At 42.0% G+C, this 20,582-nt stretch overlaps 1 protein-coding gene across 4 annotated transcripts in view; it reads left to right on the plus strand.

Moving 5' to 3' along the window:
* RCAN2 (regulator of calcineurin 2) overlaps positions 1-19,577 on the plus strand; it is a 98,474-nt gene extending 78,897 nt beyond the window's left edge. For 3 of the 4 annotated variants that reach the window (XM_074820202.1, XM_074820201.1, XM_074820204.1), the window contains 3 exons: positions 1,292-1,465; positions 3,515-3,686; positions 11,451-16,519. In XM_074820202.1, coding sequence (XP_074676303.1) covers positions 1,292-1,465; positions 3,515-3,686; positions 11,451-11,611 — 507 coding nt within the window. In that variant the 3' untranslated portion in view covers positions 11,612-16,519. Of the gene's footprint in view, positions 1-1,291; positions 1,466-3,514; positions 3,687-11,450 lie in introns of all 4 variants that reach the window. The other variant, XM_074820203.1, reaches the window with a different exon arrangement.
* Positions 19,578-20,582: the final 1,005 nt, after the last annotated feature.

Here is a 20,582-nt window from a genome sequence, read left to right on the forward strand (position 1 = left end):
ATTGATGAGATTACATAAATTGCATTTTCTATTTCACCTTCTGCAGCCTCTATCAGTTATCCACTCCAAGAGATAAAAAATTGTTTTCCTGGATAAGAAGAAAAGAAGTTACATTTTAAAACCTGTAGAAATGTGCAGATATATCAAAGACAACATCAGGTTATCGTAATTATACAAACACCTGACATAATAGCCCTTGGTGTATGAAATGGTGTGACAAATCAACTCAAACACTGCTTTTTCAGGATAAAAAAATTCTTAAAAGAAGGGGCTTTTCTCTGGCTGATTCTCCATCTTCTAAGACTCCAAGTCTTGGTTACAGCAGTTAAAATGCTAGGACTTTACATGAGACTCATGGGGTGGCAGTCTAAAATCTAAGTCAACAAAAAGACTAGACTAAATGATAACTGTTCTCTTTCAGTCTTAACATTTTATGAATCTATGCTTGTGTGAATGAAAAGACCTGTGCAAACGTGTCAGAATTGATTTAAGGAATTTGGTTTTATTTGATGATGTGGAACTCGTCTTCTGTGTGCACATAGTTTACAGAGAAATTGCAGAGAGTCTGATCCTTCGAGGCTACTAACATACCTTGAATTTCTGTTGATCTCTAGGTCCATAGATGTGGTACATTTCAGACCTTTGTTTTACAATGTTAAAATATCTGTATTTGTGTCCTGTGCTTTTGAACATGGAGTTCTACAGCTAAACCTGTAATTTGTCTTTGGGACAAGTCACTGTTTTCAGTTATTTAATTTTTTCCCTACTGTTACAGGAACTCTCAAGGAATGGGTGTGTATCTGCGCTTATTTAAATCGCAAAACGTCCAGAAAAACATAACAGGCGATACAAAATGACACTGCAGTGTTGATGTGAATGTAACCCTCAGTTACCGTGGGCCTGGCTTTGTCTGCTGACTCCATTGTAGTTCATCACAATGTTTGCTTTTGTATAGATGAGATCACAGTTGTCTGGTATTTTCAGTCATATGCCCTTTTCAGCTTCATTTCATGTCACTGTCACAGTTTTGCTCAACTTTTACGAGAAGTTCAATAGCTGCTGGGTTCTCAATTTGAAGACTCCTACCCCCAGACATTTTGCAGAGTTCAGCACTTCCGGACCAGTGCTTTCCTTAGTTTCTTTTCACAGAGCCTTTATTAGTCCATGGACCCTAAAGGCCACGGGCTGAAATCTCCTGGTTAAACAGTTGTCAAGTTTCAGATTATCCTTTGACACAGACTGGTGTGACAGCACACAAAGTTAATCTTCAGCATTTCTTTTTCATTTGCAGGAAAAATTTGAAGGCTTGTTCCGTGCCTATGATGACTGCGTGACATTCCAGCTGTTTAAAAGCTTCAGGCGTGTGCGGATAAATTTTAGTAGTCCCAAATCAGCTGCTCGTGCCAGAATAGAGCTGCATGAAACACAGTTCAGAGGGAAGAAGTTAAAGTTGTATTTTGCACAGGTAATGAAATCTGCTATCTACTTCTGTCTTAGTGTGTAGCTTTTACAGAAGTATTGCACAGTAACACTGAGTAAAAATAATAGTTTTCTCCCATGCCCAATCTCTTTGCTAAAAGATTACTCAAACATCCTTACGTTGCCTGAGCTGTACCTGCCCAGTGGGTCTGCAGTAAATTTAAAGAACCACTTAGGATCCACGTTACTTATTTGACACACAGAAGTTACATAGCTTAGAACTGATTTACAACATTGGGTATTTTCTATGGGTAACTCTCTAACCATAAAAAAGTGGTAATGTAAAATATCGTAAGTTCATTAAAGAAGTACGGCTAAATTACTTATTTGACCGCAACCCTGAGCCACAGCCAGGCTTCCTCCTGCCATTTTTTTTTTTTTTTTTCTTACTGAGTACATGTGTGAATTTTCTAAAAGGAATTCAGTAAGTTAAAGGCAGAAGTTAGGGGGAGAAGAATACCCTCAGCCTAGGGTCATAGGGGATTATATCCATCTGTTGGAAGTGTGAGATGGGGGTTTCAATTCTTCTTGGCCAAGGGTGAGAGAACACAGATGTCCCACAGCCTGGGTGAGTACTAGGAATCAACCAGGATATAGAAAGGTGAGGGAGGTTGAGAACACAACCACCGCCTCTTCTGAATGTATTTAATAAGTTGCTGTGGCCACTGTGGCCTATGGGATACTCACTAGTGCTTATAAACAACGTAAGCGTGCTTTGAGCTGCCAGATTGGTCCTTCAGAGGCCTTAGGTTAAGGGCAGGCTCATTTGACAATGTCAATTAAACCTAAGAGGCAGTTAAATTTTGAGCCTCTACAGCCTGGTCAGAATAGGAGCTGTTTTGAGCCTAGGCAGAAGCAGAACCTCAGGAAGATGAGAAACTACAGTTGTGAAAAAAACAGTATGCTTAATGGGTTAGATGAGCTCAGAAGATCTTACACTTGGATTCAGGTGTGGACAATGTACCTCAATCCCATTTTATATGCCTTAATCTCCTAGATCTGACTCAATTTTTTTTTAAAGGTTTCAAAACCTGCTGTTAAGCAGATCTGAGAATCATTTCACTCTTATCTGCACAATCAAGAGGTTAATAGGAAAGTTGGGATAGCACAAGAAAAAGAAAAATATGCATCATAGTGATTAGTCTCCATATCTAAGCTGATTTCCTGCAAAGCCATTTAGGTATCTGCATTACGCTCTCCCATACCTGCAGTCTAAAAAAGGCTTATTAGTTGTGCCCAGGGAATGAATAAGTGGAAGCAGCACAGCATCCAGAGCAGTGTGTATTTATACGGGCCAGCACTTCCAGAACTAGAAGTTCTGGGGAACATGGAGTTGAGAGACCCAAACTGGCTCTTTGCAGAACGCACTGGGGTAGAGCAGGGTGCTCCCTCAGGCTTGTTGTCATGCAAATGCAATTTATTGCTTCTGGGCCCGAGCTGGTTGTAAACTTGCTCAGGTATGGCTGTAGTATAATTCATTTCTGTTGAGACTTCTTTAATACACCAGGAAAAAGCAAGAATTAAACTAGATAATTTAAGACGGAAATAAATGAGAACAAATAGTTGCTAATGACTAAGGAACGTGATAGGTTCCTTTATCACTTTGGCTAAAGAAATCAAATCTTCAGAAACCTTTCAGAAGTTACTAATAGGGCCTTGGTGCAGGAGTTACTGGTTTCTTATCTAATGTCTGTTTTTATTTAGGAGTTTATGCCAGTAGATCACAACAATATCTTTTCAGCCTCAAAAATCTCTGAACTAGCAGCTGTGGATACCAAAGCTTTGCATTTATCCTCAGAGAACATATAAAATAGGCACAAACATTGTAGCTTTGCTCATATAACAGCACCCCGCAGTGTATTTACTGTAGAGGAACCATCTGTAAGGTTGAGATGAAATTCATCTCCAGGCCTTCTCTGCTGAGACTAACGCTGAAACCCTGCCTGGGTGGCATTTGGTATTAGAAGTGTATGATTTGAGTACTCATTCCATTTACCCATCCTATACTAAATAATGTATTTGTTATACTTTAAAGATTCAGACCTCTGAGACAGATGGAGACAAGCTTCATTTGGCACCACCACAGCCTGCAAAACAGTTTCTCATCTCGCCTCCAGCCTCCCCACCTGTAGGGTGGCAACCAATAGATGATGCAACACCTGTCATCAACTATGACCTCCTTTATGCAGTTTCTAAGCTAGGACCAGGTAAGCTTGTGGTCCTTGGGTGAAAATGTGTCAGAAAAAGCAGATGAGAAATAGCAGTGTAGAGAATAACTGTAGAGGAAGTTGGGGTAAAGCCTGTAAGATGCATTAAAGCTTTGGATTTAAGTCATTGCATGTCAACTCGTTCTTTGCTTAAGAATGAGTTTTACCGTATGTACATACAGAATTATATCTTATCTGCAGCTCGTGAGTGCTGTTTGGTTGAATAGCAGATCAAAGCTTGTTTACACAATTTATTGTGCTTGGGTTGGTGCTTGGATGAGACAACTGATGGCTTATGTGGGGACTGGACAAATGCTTGTTTATGAACTTAAGGAGTTTTTGCTTTCAATCATATCTGCTCAGTACTGCTTTCCAGGATGCAGAATACCTCATCAAGTGTTTAGGCATCACTGCATCTCCACCAGAGTGGAGAATCTCTCACATTAACAAGTTTGTCGAGAGGGAACTACCATTCCCCAGTCCTGGCAGGATTGCTCTGTTGGGACTGCCCATTTTTTGTTGACAACTGTATGCAGAAGGAATGGGATAAGTTGTAGCCTCTATCAAAATAGGATAGATGTCAATGGATAATGCAGATAGACTTCCTTCTTCAGTCTTCCCATCTTCAGCTAATGCCAGGAATCGAAGCTAGCTGGGATTTTCAAAACAATACTTTTGCTTAGAAAATGCTCATCTGATGAAACCAAAACTTTTCATAGGAAAGGATTACTTTTGGTTTAATTAAGTCATCTTTAGAAATAGTTTTCTTTCAAGGCTGTTAAAGCATCCTCTTTTAAAATTTTCAAAATGGAAAAGGTTCCAGTTTCAGGTCTAAACAGTATCATTTAATAATTAAGTAATTTACGTTTGTAAACCATAAGAAAAAATAGCTTGTTAAATTATTTTCCTATTGAAATAAAACACTTCAGATACAATCTAATAACAACTGGGGGGGTGAGCTCATGAAAATTTATGAGAGTATTTTCGAAATTCTTGTGGGATGAGATATTTTTTTTCTCCCCAGCTGTACTGGGGCTTTCTTGTTCTGAGACTAGCTTCCACTTGCAGACATCTTATCACTGGGGCTTTTGTGTAACTGCACCAGAGTAACCCAGAGCTGAAGTGCGTGGGGTGCAGAAAGAGATGTTTTGTGATTCACAAGGTTTGCAGGATCATCTCGTATCTTTTTTCACGTGGGATCTCTCACAGGGGGAGAAAATATATTCAGGAAAACATCAGACATTCCTGTGGTTTATTCCCCTTCAGCAGGAAAGCCCATAGAAATGGGCTGTCAGGTGTAACAGTGCTCTATTGCATATTATTTCCAGAACTGATACTTTGTTTCTAAACTGCTGAATAAAAGAAAACCAAAAAACTCCTTTTTTTCCCTTTGATGCAGCAGTGTTATAAATAGAAACATGTAAACGAATTCCCTAGCTAGCTGGGTAATAAATCAATTCCTGTTCTAGAGCAGTGGAATGTGAAATATCACTCATTGTCCCACACTCTGGGACAGCTTTGCGTGAAGGTCATATTCACCCGTATTTAAGGAGCCTGCAGGGAGCAATATGAAAAGTCATTGTGTGCTCCCTTCTTTCTATTTTTAGCACTTGTTAGAGAGATCAATTTTAGTTAACTGCAGTGGCAGTTCTAAAATAGCGTTGTGGTTCTCAGTTGTGCATTTACTATGTTTAGAATTTCATTGAGAAACAAATACCACCAAAACTCATTTCTCAGTATCACATCAGTAAAACATACTGCCATACATCAGATAACACTGTTGGCCTCAGCTAAGTTAGATTTTTTTTTCATTCAAAAAACACAATTAAAAAATGTAACTCTGGCCTGTCAGCTATCAAAAAGTACTCACTGGCACAGTTGTTTACAGAAGTCTGCATGTTAGAGCCTGACTTCTATGTCTTTAACTTGTGAGGAATCTTTGCTATATGAAATACACTGACTTGGTAAGATTAATGTCTGAGGATGAGGAAAACTCATTTGAGCGTGTAAATAGTGAACAGTTTCTTTGTATGTCCTCAGTACAAGATGAGTTTTACTGACCTACTTCACTGGGAATGTAAGATACACCACTTGGACACAGACCCATGCTACTTTCCCATTCCATGAATATAGGTCATCTCCTTTCACAGTACGCTGCCATAATCATCATAGCCACAAAATTAGACACTAAAACTGTCCCTAGGCACAAAGGCTGGGAGATTCGCTCCAGAGTAAAATTAACAGGCCAGAAGGTAGTTAACAGATTTGCTGTGTGTTGTCTTTTTCCAAGCTCAGTTTTGGGATAGGTTTTTCTTTTTCAGCCTTGTGGCTGCAGCGATGACTGTCTGGCATCTCAGAGGTCTAATGGAAAAGATTTCTTTTTGCTGTGCACAAAAGGAAGCTGGCTTTTGCTCCTTTGACATTAAATTGTGATCAGTAAGGATGCATTTGCTTCTTCAGGAAGACGATGGCACATTTAAGTAAGTTTCTGGTTGATTGATGCATATTCTTACTTGCTGCAGATGCAGAAATTGAGCTTTAAATGAGACATGAACAGAATGCTGTAGACCAATCAGAACCAGCACCTGTGACTATGACTGATTCTGACGACCAGCCTACAATTATTTCAATATATTGCAAATAAAGAGATATTATCGTTAATCTCTGGACCTAACTCTTTCCTACAGAAACGCTTGCAACATGCCAAGCTATTGTCTAGTCTAGGCCCTCAAGTCTTTTCTGTAACATTTTATAAGGTCTTAGTTTCATCCCACTGAGGAATGCAGGAAATAATTTTATATGAGAAATGTTGGCAAGGAGGAGGAGGGGGAATCTCCAGGTCTAGGCTATGTATATACAGGAGAGCTGCTCTTCTCAAAGAAAAGGTAGCTATGTTTGCTCTGCCATTTATTAGTGCAGCAGTTTACAAACCATCCTGGCACTACAGTAAGTCTTTATTTTCCGGAAAGTAGTTCTACCCCCTCCCTACCTCTACCCTCTGCCTCTTTCAAACCTGTTACCCCAAGTTCTTCTCAACAGACTGCCCTGTACTCCCTCACTTTCTAAGTCTGCACTCTTCAGAGTGCCTCTCCCCAGGATCCCAGGTGCCACCCAGGCCTCCCCTTGCCAATCTCAGCCCCTGCCTGCTGCCCACACAGCGGTTGCCAGACAAATTGCTTTTTTCCCGTGGCTTTGACTCATGGATCATGGCTCAACTGGTGAGATCTGCACTATACAGTAACACACAACACACATCAGGGTCCTGAGTGCTTAACTGCTCCATGTGCTCCCCAGTGTGATTTTGCCCTCTATCAGTTAGCACTCACCTCCACAATTTCAGGCACTATTTGAAAACCAGTGCAGGCTGGGCACCATCTCCAGTAGCCCATATAGACAAATTTGTACCAGTTTCAGTTCTCTCCAAGTTTCCCAGTCCTTCGTCAGCATTCCAACAGGCTTTGCACCTCTTAAATGCCCTCAAGCTACACTCCGGGTCACATAAAATACATTTTTCGTATTACGAAAGCACCGTTCTGAAGTGTTACACATGATGGCTCTTGGCTCCACAGTGGTGGATGGGGCACAGGGGAGGCCCTGCAGTAGTCGTGCCACTTGGTGCTGGGTCTGCGAATCATTAGCGGTCAGAGGAGGGGTTGGGTCAGGCTTCCATTTTTGTCTCTGAGCAATTAAGCTGTAGCTCCTGCTGCCATGCTCTAGCTGGGCTTCTGGAGGAGGATGCCTAGCTCTTGCCCCTGCTCCGCCCTGGGTTTGGCTCACCCGTGCATGGGGAAGGGGAGAACGGGGAAGAGCAGGACCCTGTCCAGTAAATGCTGCACACAGGGATTTCAAACCATGTCTCGCACAGCAACTTTTCTATCCCCAGGTGTTTTCAAACTCCTGTTTGTTCTTGCTGATTCAAAGGAAATACTAAATACTTCATATGACTTCCAGAGAGGATTAAAAGGGGGGGGTGGGTGGGTGGAGAAGGGCAGGCAGATGGGTGATAGCTCAAATATTCCACCTGTGTCTTTCGTCTCCCCTCTATTCTGTGGCTGCTTCTGCCCTTCCCTCCCCTTTCCCCAGGGCAGGGTACAGGAGAGCTGCTGGGTGTACACCCCTCTGCCTTGTTCTGCTGGCCTGGAGAGGAGGGTGCCCTTCTCCCACAACAGCAGTGACGGGCTTCCAGAGAGCAACTCCTCCATTTTGCGTATGGCGGATCCACGCAGTTGAGGCGTTCTGTGGGACAGGGTGTATCTCTTCTGACACAAACATGCACCTGTGCAAAGCACCACCCGTTATTTGCACCATATTATTTGTAAAGCACTTGGATGATGCTAATGACACGTTTAACATGGAATGAACAGCTCTGAACCCATTAATCTTCGATCATGAGTCAGAATCAGGGATGAGGTAGCTGCACAGTATTATTACCATTTCTTCATTATTAATTTAGTATATGAACATATTCTTTGCTGGACAAAAGTGCCTTATGAGACAAGAGATGCACCATCAATGAAAGGTCATAGTACTGATTCACAAAGGGATAGAAAACCACATGCTGTTACTTTCAATTCTGAAATATCCTAAGTTGCTTTTGTGCTGTTCTTGTGGTCATCTTTCTTGCATCACCTGAGGCTGTGGGTTTGCTTGTGGTTAATGTGGTGACAAAAGGTAGTGCCAAGTGACATAAAAGCACAATAGGCCCATTGCTGAATGGTGAAACTTCAAATTCCTATTTTTTTTCTTATGCGAAGCAAATGAATAGAGAAACATAGCTGCTATTTTCAGGGTGTTATTAGGAACATTTTCTGACAAATGTATATGGTGGAGGTGCCATTCTTCCCTGCATTATATCCTGAAGGCAGAGTTTAGATGTTTGAGCATATTTAATACATTTTGTGATATTTCTATGAGTAAATTTATGTGAGTTTCCATTGTTATCTTGGCTTACATGAGTCTTTAAACAATTTATTATTAGGGGATAGAGATAGCCCAAAGACTGCTGAAGGAGAAAGACACCTCTCCCCAAGAAGAACCCTTTGGCTTAACCTGTCAAGGGTCTCCAGGCAAGTGGGAGAAGCAGGAGCAGTGGGGCAATGTAGGGCCTGAGAATGCCAAGGAGGCAGCATCAGAGACTGCTGAGTGACATAACTGGAGAAATGTGGGAGTGATGTTAACTGTGGGAGTTGGTGACTTAACTATGCTAACTCGACTTGCTACTCTTATCTTGGGACAACCTGTGCCTTGCAAACATAACCCAATTGCAGTGATTCATCCATTGCTCCACTAGTTTAACAGCTGTGGATTTAGCTCAATTTTTTTTTTTTTTTATATGCTGGAGGTGTCGTTTAAGAGGAAAGAAAGAAAAACATAGAAAAAAGCAGAAGGGAAGGGGTAATCTGGCTGTATCAATTGTTTTTTTATTTTGTACTTACTACCTTAGTATTTTCCCACAAACGGTTACATTTAGGAACAAGATACAGCTGTATGAAAGTCCTGTATTTGCTGTTGCCTGTTCCTAGCTCAGCCATAAAAAGGTTTTCTGCAGTTTAAGCCACAGTTGTGCAGGCATGAATAATCGTGACTACAGAACTGAGTCTGCAGCTCATTTATGCTCAGAAATAACTGTATGCCTTAAAAACCTAATTTATGAGTGCATCACATTTTGATTTGCAAAGTGACATTAATTGCTTTTGCAGTCACTTGTGCCAGAGGCATCTGAATATTCCCCGTGTCTGTACTTATTTCCACTGTTCTTTTTCAGCGGAAAGAGTCCTTCTGGGAAAGATTTGAACAGTAGAAGAATGTGGCATTTGAACTGGGATTATTACCTTTTAAGAGGGCAGTGAATCTGATTTACTTCATGGTGCTGGTGTAGGAGGAGAGGGCCCAGCGTTGTGCGTGCGCAGCGCTGCAGAGCTGCTCGTAGCTGACAGTGACCAATGTAGCCTTCAGTGCTGGCTGGCAGCATTGACGTCAGCCCATAGCTGAGAAATTAGCTGAAGCCCGCAGGGAAAATAGGCAAAGAAAAACCATATAATTTCTCAATGCAGCACAACCAAGCTATTTCGCTTTTTATATTTTAGCCTATCAGCAAGACCTGTAATGCTTTGCTCAATTTGGATTCAGAGGAAAGCTTGCCAAAAATAGAGCAGTTAAATGTCAACATTAATGGTATCACAGCAGTAAAATATTTCTCACAGCAAGATGCCTGACTTACAGCCATTATTCACTAGTTGCCTCCTATTTTTTAGGCAAAAATGCAGCATGTCCTCTAGTCGCAAGTCACCCAGTCTTATTTGGACCAAGAATTTGTCAGCACAAATAGCATGTGAGCTCAGTCCCAGAACTGCATGTGCTAGTGCAGGGCCAAACCTGCAACCCCTTCTTCACATGAATTACTCTGCCACAAAGTTGCTAAGAAATAAAACTTCAAATTAGTAACACTTTGAGGTAGGGACTGCCATTTCACTTTCATCGTGGAACACGTAGTACTACTGGGTTCTGCCTGTGTTGCAGGAATTTAGGAGCTGCTGCACCACAAATACAGGTCAGCTAGGTATACTGGGACCTCACCTTCCTCATCTCAGAATGGTTTGCAGGCAATATGCAGTGGTTCTGGAGAAGTCTTATGAAAAAAAATCCAAGCTATCAGGTGTGCGTGTGGTCACTGTAAGCCTATTTTAATTGAACTGTAGCCTGTGAGTCTTGGAGATGAGAGTGATGACAAATAGTCCAAAGGGGGACAACACATTATCTGGAATGGCTTCCAGTTTTTAGTGCTGCAAATAGGCATTTGTCACTTCTGAAAGACCAAGTCATCCTGTCAGAAATGTCACTGATGAGACTTTTTCTTCTTTACAAATTAATTCCTTGCAATTTAATAGCCAATACCAACTTACATCCTGTGTATAATCCAAAACACATGAAGTGCCAGCAGACTGCATGCAGACTAAAAGCCCTATGTCTGATCCTGATTTTCCTTTGTTTGCTTGTGGACTCTTGCAGGTAACCACCTCAGCCATATTCATTTTCCTTGCAGGAGCACTGGTGGAGACTTCAATAAGGAATGTACATAGTTAGAAAATCCAATGTACTGTTTAAGCATTTAGCCTGCTAGTGAGCATTTATAGACTGTACTCTGTAAGCTCATTTGTAGAGACTGAATTTGTTACAGCCTCAGCTAAAGAGCTTTGAATCTTAAAATCCATCTGGAGCAGATAAATGTATTTTTTTATTTCTGGAGCAATTGGACCAAGTGTTGATGTCTGTCTGGAGGCGACAAGTTGCAGAGTCTAGTGGACTTTAAACAGGACTGGAGCCATGCTAGACTGAAAGCAAGCACCACCACCAAAAAAGAATAACCCCAACCCAACAGGGTGACATGACCAGACCAAACTTGTGAGAGGTTGGATTCCAGTCCCTCTGCTTAACCATAAACTTCTATGTTCTGTCTCCTCTTCGTACTTTGGGTTTTTTTCAGTGCTGTTGGCCACTAATATTGGTGCAAAACACCATTATAGGCACCAGGGTATTTTATTATGCCTTACACACCAATGATCATTGTCCTCCGGGGGCAGGATCCCCAAAATCTGTTGTGACAGCTGATATAGTCTAGCTGTGCTTGCCCTCACCGATATTTAGGAGCAGCACACACGTCTACCCTATCCAGATGCAGGAATGTTCTGCAGTCCAACAGTGCCATGGTCTGCGCTGCTACTCAGACTGTCATCTTTTGATCTAATCATTTTTCTCTGCTTCCAGGAGAAAAATATGAGCTGCATGCAGGAACAGAGTCCACTCCCAGTGTGGTAGTGCATGTCTGCGACAGCGACATGGAAGAAGACGAGGACCCAAAGAATTCTCCAAAGCCAAAAATCATTCAAACTCGACGCCCTGGTCTGCCACCTCCTGTATCTAACTGAGCCTCTCCGGCAGAAGCAGCACTTCTCTCCTCCAGCACAGCTCTTGTTTTTTGTTTGCTTTGTTTTGTTGAAAGGCAGCCATTGCCTTTTGAGTACCAGAACATTAAACTCATTGAAATCCCTCGCAGTAATCAAGCCTATGTAATAAAAGGGCTAGGAAAAAGATCTTTGTATATGTAACCATATCACACACCAACTAATAGATTTTTCTGGAAAGGACAAACAAGGCTGAAGAAACAAGGGAGGGTTTCAGTCTGAGGATGTTTTCACAGCTGTAATTTGCATGCTGAAACACCACTACCAGAGAGATTGTTCAGGGTGGGCAATTAGGCTGATATCAGGCTTTTGATATTCAGACTCCCAGAATTCTTGCTATTGCCCTTCATCAAGCAGCCTGCACCTCTGACCTCCTCAGTTCCCCAGCAGACCTTAGTCATTTCCCTTTTTTTTTTTTTTCTTCTTTTTAAGGAGGGTATGTGTGTTATTTTTTTAATCTACTAGCAGCTTGGTGGCTTTTTCATCCATCCCCTTGGAATTTTCTGTAAGGAATACTATCTTTGCAACATTTTTAAAAACACTCTCTTCCACCAACAGCTGTAGAGTACAGTGGTCCTTCATGGTGGCAGGGATGTGTGACAGAGCTCCCTGAGGTGAGGGGAGAGGCAGCAGCTTGCTGGAGGGTCTGGTGTCAGAATATCAATAGGATTGTCATTTTATCTTCCATAAAGGTATGAGTGGTACTTCTCTCTGAGTTGGAGAAAGAAAGAGAAGCTAACTGCTTATTTAAGATGGGATTCGTTGCTCTCTGTCATAGCTGTTAAGTTCTAGTAATGATACAGGCTGAACGCTTTCCTAGTGGTGTGTTGAATAGCCCTGAAACTGTTAGTAATTACTCGTACATCTCTACTACTCAGACCTTTTCCCTCCCCACTTCCTGTGCTTTAAAGCCCTTTTTGAGCTGTATGCAGTTTGGGTTTGTGGAGGTGAGGAGAGGTTATTTGGGGTTCTTTTGTTGTTTTTTTTTCTCTTTTTTTTAGGCCAAAGAAAACAGGACCATAATTACACACTTGAAATTAGACTGCATGCAATTGAAGCCCCTTTTTTCACCCTGTCCTGCATGTTTCTTTCACTTGCAATGTATACTGGGTTACAAAAATTGTTCTGTGTTTTCATCATGGCTGACAGCAGACAGATACTGGATTCCCTGTCTGGCAGAGCTTCCATGATGATTTTTTTTATGCGTACTTGTCATTTTGAGAACATATTTTCTAGACATTTGAGCTCAGATTTTGCATATATTTAAGCATGCGCTTAATTTATGCACATGAGTAGTTCCACTGAAATCCATACTGCAGAAAACCGAGCATATGTGTAAGATACGGTGGGATTTTTGAGCTAATTAGCTGCAGCTGTACTCCCAAAAATGACTATAAAGTGGCACAGTGAGATTCCACGGTTTAAAATTCTTTGCAAGTTAAAATAAGTAAATACATCTTGGAAGCTCATTCTAGGATCTGAAAAGTCAGCTTAGGTTCTGTAATCAAGATTTTTGTCATAAAACCTAATGATCTGGTTTCTGAGGGAGGGTTCCATTGTTAAAGAAGTGCAGCTCGGTCCGGGCGTCCGGTGCTAGTCACTCCGCAGTTCGAACTCTAGGTTTCCTGAAGCAGAGTCTGAGGCATGAAATCTTATAAAAATAAATCAGCAGGGGAGGGACTCGATCCCACACTAATATTGAGAGGACTTAAACCCACTCTGATACTGAGAGAATCATAGAATCGTAGAACAGCATGTTGGAAGGGACCTCAAGGATCATCTGCTCCAACCTTTCTTAGCAAAAGCTTGAGAGGGACTCAAACCCACCGCAGTATCTTCACCAAATCTGCTCAGGGAATTTTAACACTCACCCTTCGATGCCTCCCACTCCAAAGATCCCTGGTGAACTCACCCGATGCTGGCAGTTGGATGTTTGGAGGCGAGAGGATCCGAAGGCGGTGGCCTCGGGTCCTACCAGGGTCGCCAAACCGTTAAAGAAGTGCAGTTCGGTCCGGGCATCCCATAGTAGTCGCTCAGTAGTTTGAACCTTAGGTTTCCCAAAGCAGAGTTTCCAGCATCGAATCTCATCAAAACAGGTAATTTAATTTAGCGGTTCAGCGGCAGGATCAGCTTGAGCTGGGTGCCTCCAGAGAGGGACTGAACACAGAAATCCCTGGGCAATGATACCCCGACAGACTACGCGTCTGCCCTCCACGCGCCCTCCACGCACCCTTCGGTCCAACAGCGACTCTGGCCTGAGACCTTCCAACTCCCTATTGGAGTCTTCGCTGTCTCCAGGCAGGCCGTCACCTTGTCTAGCTGCAGCTGCTGCTGATGGTTGTACCCTCTTTATCTTCTAGTTTGCGTGGGCCCTGGAGGCCTTGTCTCGCTTGTGTAGGTCCGAGTTCAGTACAAGTTCAGCAAATCTAGGTGAAAGTTTACAGCTTGCGGCCTAAGCCTTCAGCAAATCTAGCCACTCATGCTAAGTAAGTGAACAGCATACTAAATCACACAACATCACAAGTCTAAGCGAGTCATTCTATTTAAAACTTACTTATTTAAGCTAAACAACTAATATTTCTTAACACCATTCCACCCTAATTAGCAGTGAGGCTACACGCTTCAGCAGAGCCACGTCCCCCTTGCTGGGGTATTGGCTCTGCCATACTTCAGGAAGAACATGTTGCTTTGTCGGTGAAGACAGGAGATGCCCCTCTCAGCATGCAGTGAGGATGTTCTGAGAATGAGAACTTGCCATTCTCATCTAGTTCATTCTCTGACCACCACAGTCCCCCAACATTCCTGTTGAGATGTAGTGCATTACTTAGCATATATCTATAATGTGATACTTGTTACTGCATTACGGACATCATCGTGCATGTGTTACACTAATAGAAACACATTAAATATTAAATACAGCAAAGACTGAACAAAAAATGAGGCTTTAGTATCCTCATGATAGCTGTGTAAAGTTGTCTTAAAGTAACTCCTTACAGGTTTCACTTCAGCTGTTTTTCAGTGGTGCATTTAGAATTGGTTTAAATAAGTAAATTGTCACTCACTGCCCTAGGACTATAACCTGATGTTCCTGTTGAAAACACCATCATAGGTCACCTACAATATTTCAGGAGTAACACCACTGTCTTTTTTGAGAACATACAGAACGCTAAGGTCCGTGGGGTTTAGACCAGTATAAACAGGGAGAGTAAGACTTAAATGCGTAAGATTTTTTGTTGATATATGCTGTACAGAAGAAATTACTGGCCACATCCTCAGCTGATGTAAGCGATCAGAGATCGTCTCCAATGAAAGCTGATACTCTGGATTTTTTTACATGCAAAAGTGTTGGAGGCCGAATCTAGTCCTTGTATCCATGTACTCAATCTTCGGGGAGACTTGGTTCTGAACTGTGGACTTTGGCCTCAAATGATCTAAAACTAGACTGTAAATTAAAGCATTGGATCTTAAATGTTCTTTCCTCAAAATGCATTTTCAGACAGATTTAAAAACAGGCCCCATTCAAATACTACTCTTTGTCTTTATAAAACTATATAGTACTACGTGGAACACGGCTCGTTCGTTAAAGCACAGAAATAGAAACACAACTACAAACCTGAAAACTCAAAGCAGCCCTCTGTAACTATGGTCAAAGCTTATATGTCACCTTTATATGATAAAATAACAGTCATCATAGAAAAGTGTTTCAGGTATTATGGAATAATGTCCCTGTCATAAAAGCAACAGCATATGTGAGCCTAAAGAGAACCTGTATTTTGCTAAAGGCTGGTTCTTGGCAGGGAAGAAAGGCTTCTTTCAAAAATTGCTGACCATCTGGAAGAGTAACTCCTATTTAATTCGGTAATTCACAGGCAGAGCCCCTACTTCAGTGGGAATTTTCTTTTGTGTAGCATCTATGAGCTCAGTCCCTCTGACTTGCTCTTTTCACGGGGTGGCCGCAGTGCTGAAGCAGATTCTCTCGTGTCGTAATACTATAAATAAGAATGAAATCTGTGTTACACTACTGTAACAGTGTACATGGACAAAAACCTTTTAATTTCCTTTCCAAAGCAGGAGCCTGTGCGAGCAGCCGGCAGCGATGCCCTGGGCCCCTCTGTTGGGTGGACATTGCTCCTGCTGCTGCTTGGAAATTCAAGAAGGAAATCAGGGGAGTACAGTTGCTCTTTCTGTTGCCCGCTGCCTGCTTGTCCTTTCTGACCTCTTCAGATATGAAATCAAAATTGTAATGACTTCCTAAATACAGTTAAAAGCATGAAAACATTTACAATGCACAGAGAAGGGGTATTTTGGAATCTGCTCTTTTGGAACAAAAGAATAAAGAGTTTCTGTGGCCTTGATTTTTGTAGTTAAGACAAGGTAGTACAACCCCCCCCTCCCTAACATATACATACACACTCAAGTACACTTTGGTTTTGGCAAGGACACATGGCGAGAGCTTCCCTTCCTCAGCCATAACAAGACTACAGACATAGTCATTGTAAAGTGCTTTATATTATAAAAATGTGCCCTGTGGATAAATTAACATTTATTTGATCCTAAATTGGGTGGGAGGGTTGGGTTGTTTTTATTTTGGGCTTTTTCCCCCCTCCCTCCCATTCAGCAGCAAAAAAGCTTTCTGCAAAAAAGAAACTGTTCTTTGTACAGAGTAACAGACTGAACCATCTTGCAAGACTCGATTACAGTGGTATGTCTGAGCACTGTGACAGATTATGTTAGCATTTCCATTATATTGTACATACTTTTGAAATATTCTGTCATATTTTATAGGAGTATTAAAAAGCTATTGGCTAATTAATCACTTTTACACTTGTATAATTCAGAGCTTAGTTTAAAAAATAAATATGGCAAACAATATTTTTGTGTTCTGCTTGTGTTGGCATTTTGAAAAGTAGCATTTAAAGAGTTAAACTGTATTAATAAACTGACTAGTGTGGTATATACCACTGCTTTCTTAACTGATAGAACTGAAAATGCTTAAATATGTGACAGGCCACAGGCCACTGTTTCAGTAGAAATTAGGGGAGAAAAACAGCCTTCTTACTGGCAGGGTACCCATGTTCCATTTTAAACTGCTGCAGTTTCACAGTCATGTGAACGTGCACTGGTTTGCTGTGGATTTGGCTCCGTGTATGTGAAAATGAATACAGTGCAATCCCTGGTGAGCAAAAGCACATCCCTGAGAGCCGATGGGGTTCTTACTGTGCTTCTATATTGGGTAAATACAGTGGGCATGAGTGCTGGAATAAGGAACGTGGCATCCAGCTGCCATCCAGCCTGGGGAAGAAGTTCTGTTAATTATTACAAACATTGAAATTAATTGTTTGTAGTCTCATGCGTCAGTTTGTACTGGATCTTGCAAATTGGAAACCAGATGAGTTTGCTGATTAACTGTCTTGTGAAATTCTGATATTTGATCACTCAGCTCTGCATTTGAAAAAATGATTTTTTTTTTTCGGGCACTTGCCATAAAAGACTTAGTTTCTCAAACATGATTGTTCGTGATTCTGAAAATTAGATCTGCTTAAGAAATCTTGTTGGAAACATAAGCTCTGAGCTCACCGATTCCTTCTGAAAAGACAGGCCTTAAAAAAAAAAAAAAAAAGTAGCAATAGTCATCTTCTTAAGGAGCACTGTAGAGGTAAAATGCACTATAGGAGGCCTGATTTATTCTTCACTGTTGAGCAACAAATGAGCTTTCCTAGCTACAGTGAGGTTCTTCATCTGATCCGACTGAAATGCTGCATTACCCACCTGCTGACTGTGGCTCTTCAGTCTTGCTGGGAACCAGACGCAGCACCTGGAAATGAGCTTCAGGGCTTCAGTTGCGGGTGGAGGAGAGCTGTGTGGCCCAGAGGATCCCAAACTGGTCCTTGGCTGGGGGCATGACTGTGTACGTGTACAACTTCAGTACACACTTCATCTGTACACACAAATAGGCAACATTCATTTATGCTGGGCGTTCGTGCATGCAAGAGATAATGTGCAATCTAACCCTGCTCGATACTGAATAATGGGGGTTAAAAGTATTTCTCCCAGCTGCAGCAGGGGCCTGAGGCTCCCGCCTTGAGTACTCACAGCTGAAGCTCCCCTTACTTCATTACTGATAGTCTGGCTGCGGCTGTTCCTTGTGCAGCCTCGGGTTTTTGTCCTAAAGAGTTACAATCCAAGCACGAGAAACGGTGATTTAAGAAGGATGTGTTGGAAAGTGCAGAGCAGACTCCAGCTCTGCAGCTGGGTCTGTACTTACCGCTCACTCCCTGATGATCGGCCCAGCTTCTTAAAATGGTCTAGCAGCTCACAGGGGTTGGGTCCTTCGGTGTTTTGCTGCCTGATGATGAAATCTGTGGCCAGTCTGGTGGTGGCACAGCCAGACCTACTGGAACAGCTTCCTAGAAGGGAAGGCAGTACCTGTCACAGACTTGGGGAGCTGGAACAAGCTTTCTATGGAAGAGGGGATTGAAGTAGGTTATTGTTACAGTACTTTCAGATCTCATCCTCTAAAGAGCCTTTACTAAATTTATTTTTTTCCTTCTTTAGTGGTAAACATTTTACTACTAAACATTTAGCCACTTAAGACTTTCACTCACATACTAGTATGAATTTAAGACCTTTGCATTTCCTCGATTCCCCTCTGCCTAAGAAATCACATGTAGCTCTGTTCTACCAAAAAGCAAAACCAGGTATGGATTAAAGTCCCAGGCAGACCCTCATTGATACTCATCCTCATGCAATGCTCTTGAATAACTAGTTATGCTAGCAACAAAAATCCCCAAATTCTGCTTTTCCTGTTTTCGCACATCTTTTGGGGGGAGTACAGCAGCTTTCAAATATTCTAGGCTCCTCTTAAAAGGAGTTGTTTTTTCTAATGCGAGCTGTGCTCTTTTTTTAAATACGTGTAGACTGCAGTATTCAGGGATAAAATTACAAGGGAGGAAGTACTGTAAAAGCTCTTTCCCACATGTCTATTTGAAGTGTCGAGTATATTTGCTTTGGCTCGGAGGGGAGGGAAGCTTGCACTGTTAGAGGTGGACCAGCAGCAGCACTCCCGACGGAAGGGCGGGAACCCCGAATGCCTCCACTGCAGAGATGCTCAGAAAGCATTAAAAATAGCCTTAATTTGTCTCTCCCCTTTTGTCAGTTTGTTCAGTCACTACACAGAGAGTCTGGGGCTGCGGTAAGGATCATCTGTGGATCCTTTCAATCTGTGGACTGATGCAGTAGGTACAAAGCCTAGAACTGGGGACATGTTAGCAAGATTCTTGCTGGAGTAAGGCTGGGAAAGCTGTGAAGTGTGAGCAGCCTCAAAGAAAAATGAAGATATTCACAACCTTAAGACAGACTTGAGGATTTAAATCCATGTAGATGAGAGCTGTATTAAGAAGGGCCCAGTTGCTGTCCCTGAGACAGAGACTTCCTCACTCACCTGAGTCTCCAGCAAGAAGGATTAAACTTCTCTATTATTCTACACCTGAAAATCAGTCTTAAGGAATTATTGTAACTGATCATTTATCTAGTACGAGAAAGTTGTATCTACATTTGTGTCACACAGATGTGTTCTCTTCACCGTTCAGTTAATGAAGGTCAATGTTCTGAATCCATTTTACAGCTGAGTTCTTGTTCAGAAACATCAGGAAGAAACTCCATCTGTAATGACTGATGGATCCTTCAGTGTCAATTTGGCAAGTTGTCCTACTGTGGGTAGCTGCAGAAATATTTCATGTATCTTGTAGATTTAAAAGCATTACTCATGTTTTCATTCAAGTCTCTGCATTTCTGACACAGATGTGACATATCTGTATATATTATAAATCAATACTATTTTTAACCACATATTTTGTACAAATATTCACATTAGCTGTGTATTTCAGTGAAAATCTATTATGGTATTAAACATTTTGGTGGAATTAGCAAACTCCTTGTCCATGCTTTCTTTTCATTTTATAACAGTTTTAAGCAGCTCAGCCGTTTCTTACATCCAAGACAAATATTATAGTTGCCAGCAGTGCCTTAAATCCATATACACCTGTACCCTCTAGTGACTAATTCCAGCACTGCAGAAGCATGCGCGTCACTCCTGTAGTTCCTCAGATCTCTGTATTTGAGTGATGAGAGGCCAAACTTAAAGCTGAACCAACAGTAAATGTGAGCACGATTGTTTTTCCCAGCTAATGAGAGTAACTGTTAGCGTGAGGCAGCACATTGCTCTTCAAGGGCACCCAACCAGAGACTTCGACACACACAGGTGCAATTTTATAATGGCTTTTTTATTTTTACCCCTTTCACCAAAGCTTCTGGTGTGGGTCACTGTCAGGAATCAGATGATGAAGTTCGTGCTACAGGTGTGGTCTAGTTCAGTTTCCTGTGTACAAAAGCCACATCCACACGGCTTCTACCAATCACAGCAGCGAGGTGTGTTTCCAGCTTTGTACTAGTCTGTCTCGTATCTCTAACAGAACAACAGTAGTGAAGGGGAAAAAAACAGGTATTAAGAAAACAATTAAAGAAGCCTTGACCCCTACTTAGATACGATGACCAGACCTTGCCCTCTGCCCCAGGCTTGAGAGTCCCTTCCTGCACGAGCCTGGCCAGCTCACAGAATCACAGAATCATCGAGGTTGGAAAAGACCTTGAAGATCATCCAGTCCAACCATTAACCTCACACTGACCGTTTTCAACTCCACCAGATCCCTGAGCGCTGGGTCAACCCGACTCTTAAACCCCTCCAGGGATGGGGACTCCACCACTGCCCTGGGCAGCCCATTCCAACACCCAACAACCCCTTCTGGAAAGAAATACTTCCTAAGAGCCAGTCTAAACCTTCCTTGGCACAACTTGAAGCCATTCCCTCTTGTCCTATCACTTGTTAAAGAGACTCATCCCCAGCTGTCTGCACCCTCCTTTCAGGTAGTTGTAGAGG

The sequence above is a fragment of the Strix aluco genome, chromosome 3 (assembly GCF_031877795.1).
Source record: "Strix aluco isolate bStrAlu1 chromosome 3, bStrAlu1.hap1, whole genome shotgun sequence".
Lineage (NCBI taxonomy): Eukaryota > Metazoa > Chordata > Aves > Strigiformes > Strigidae > Strix > Strix aluco.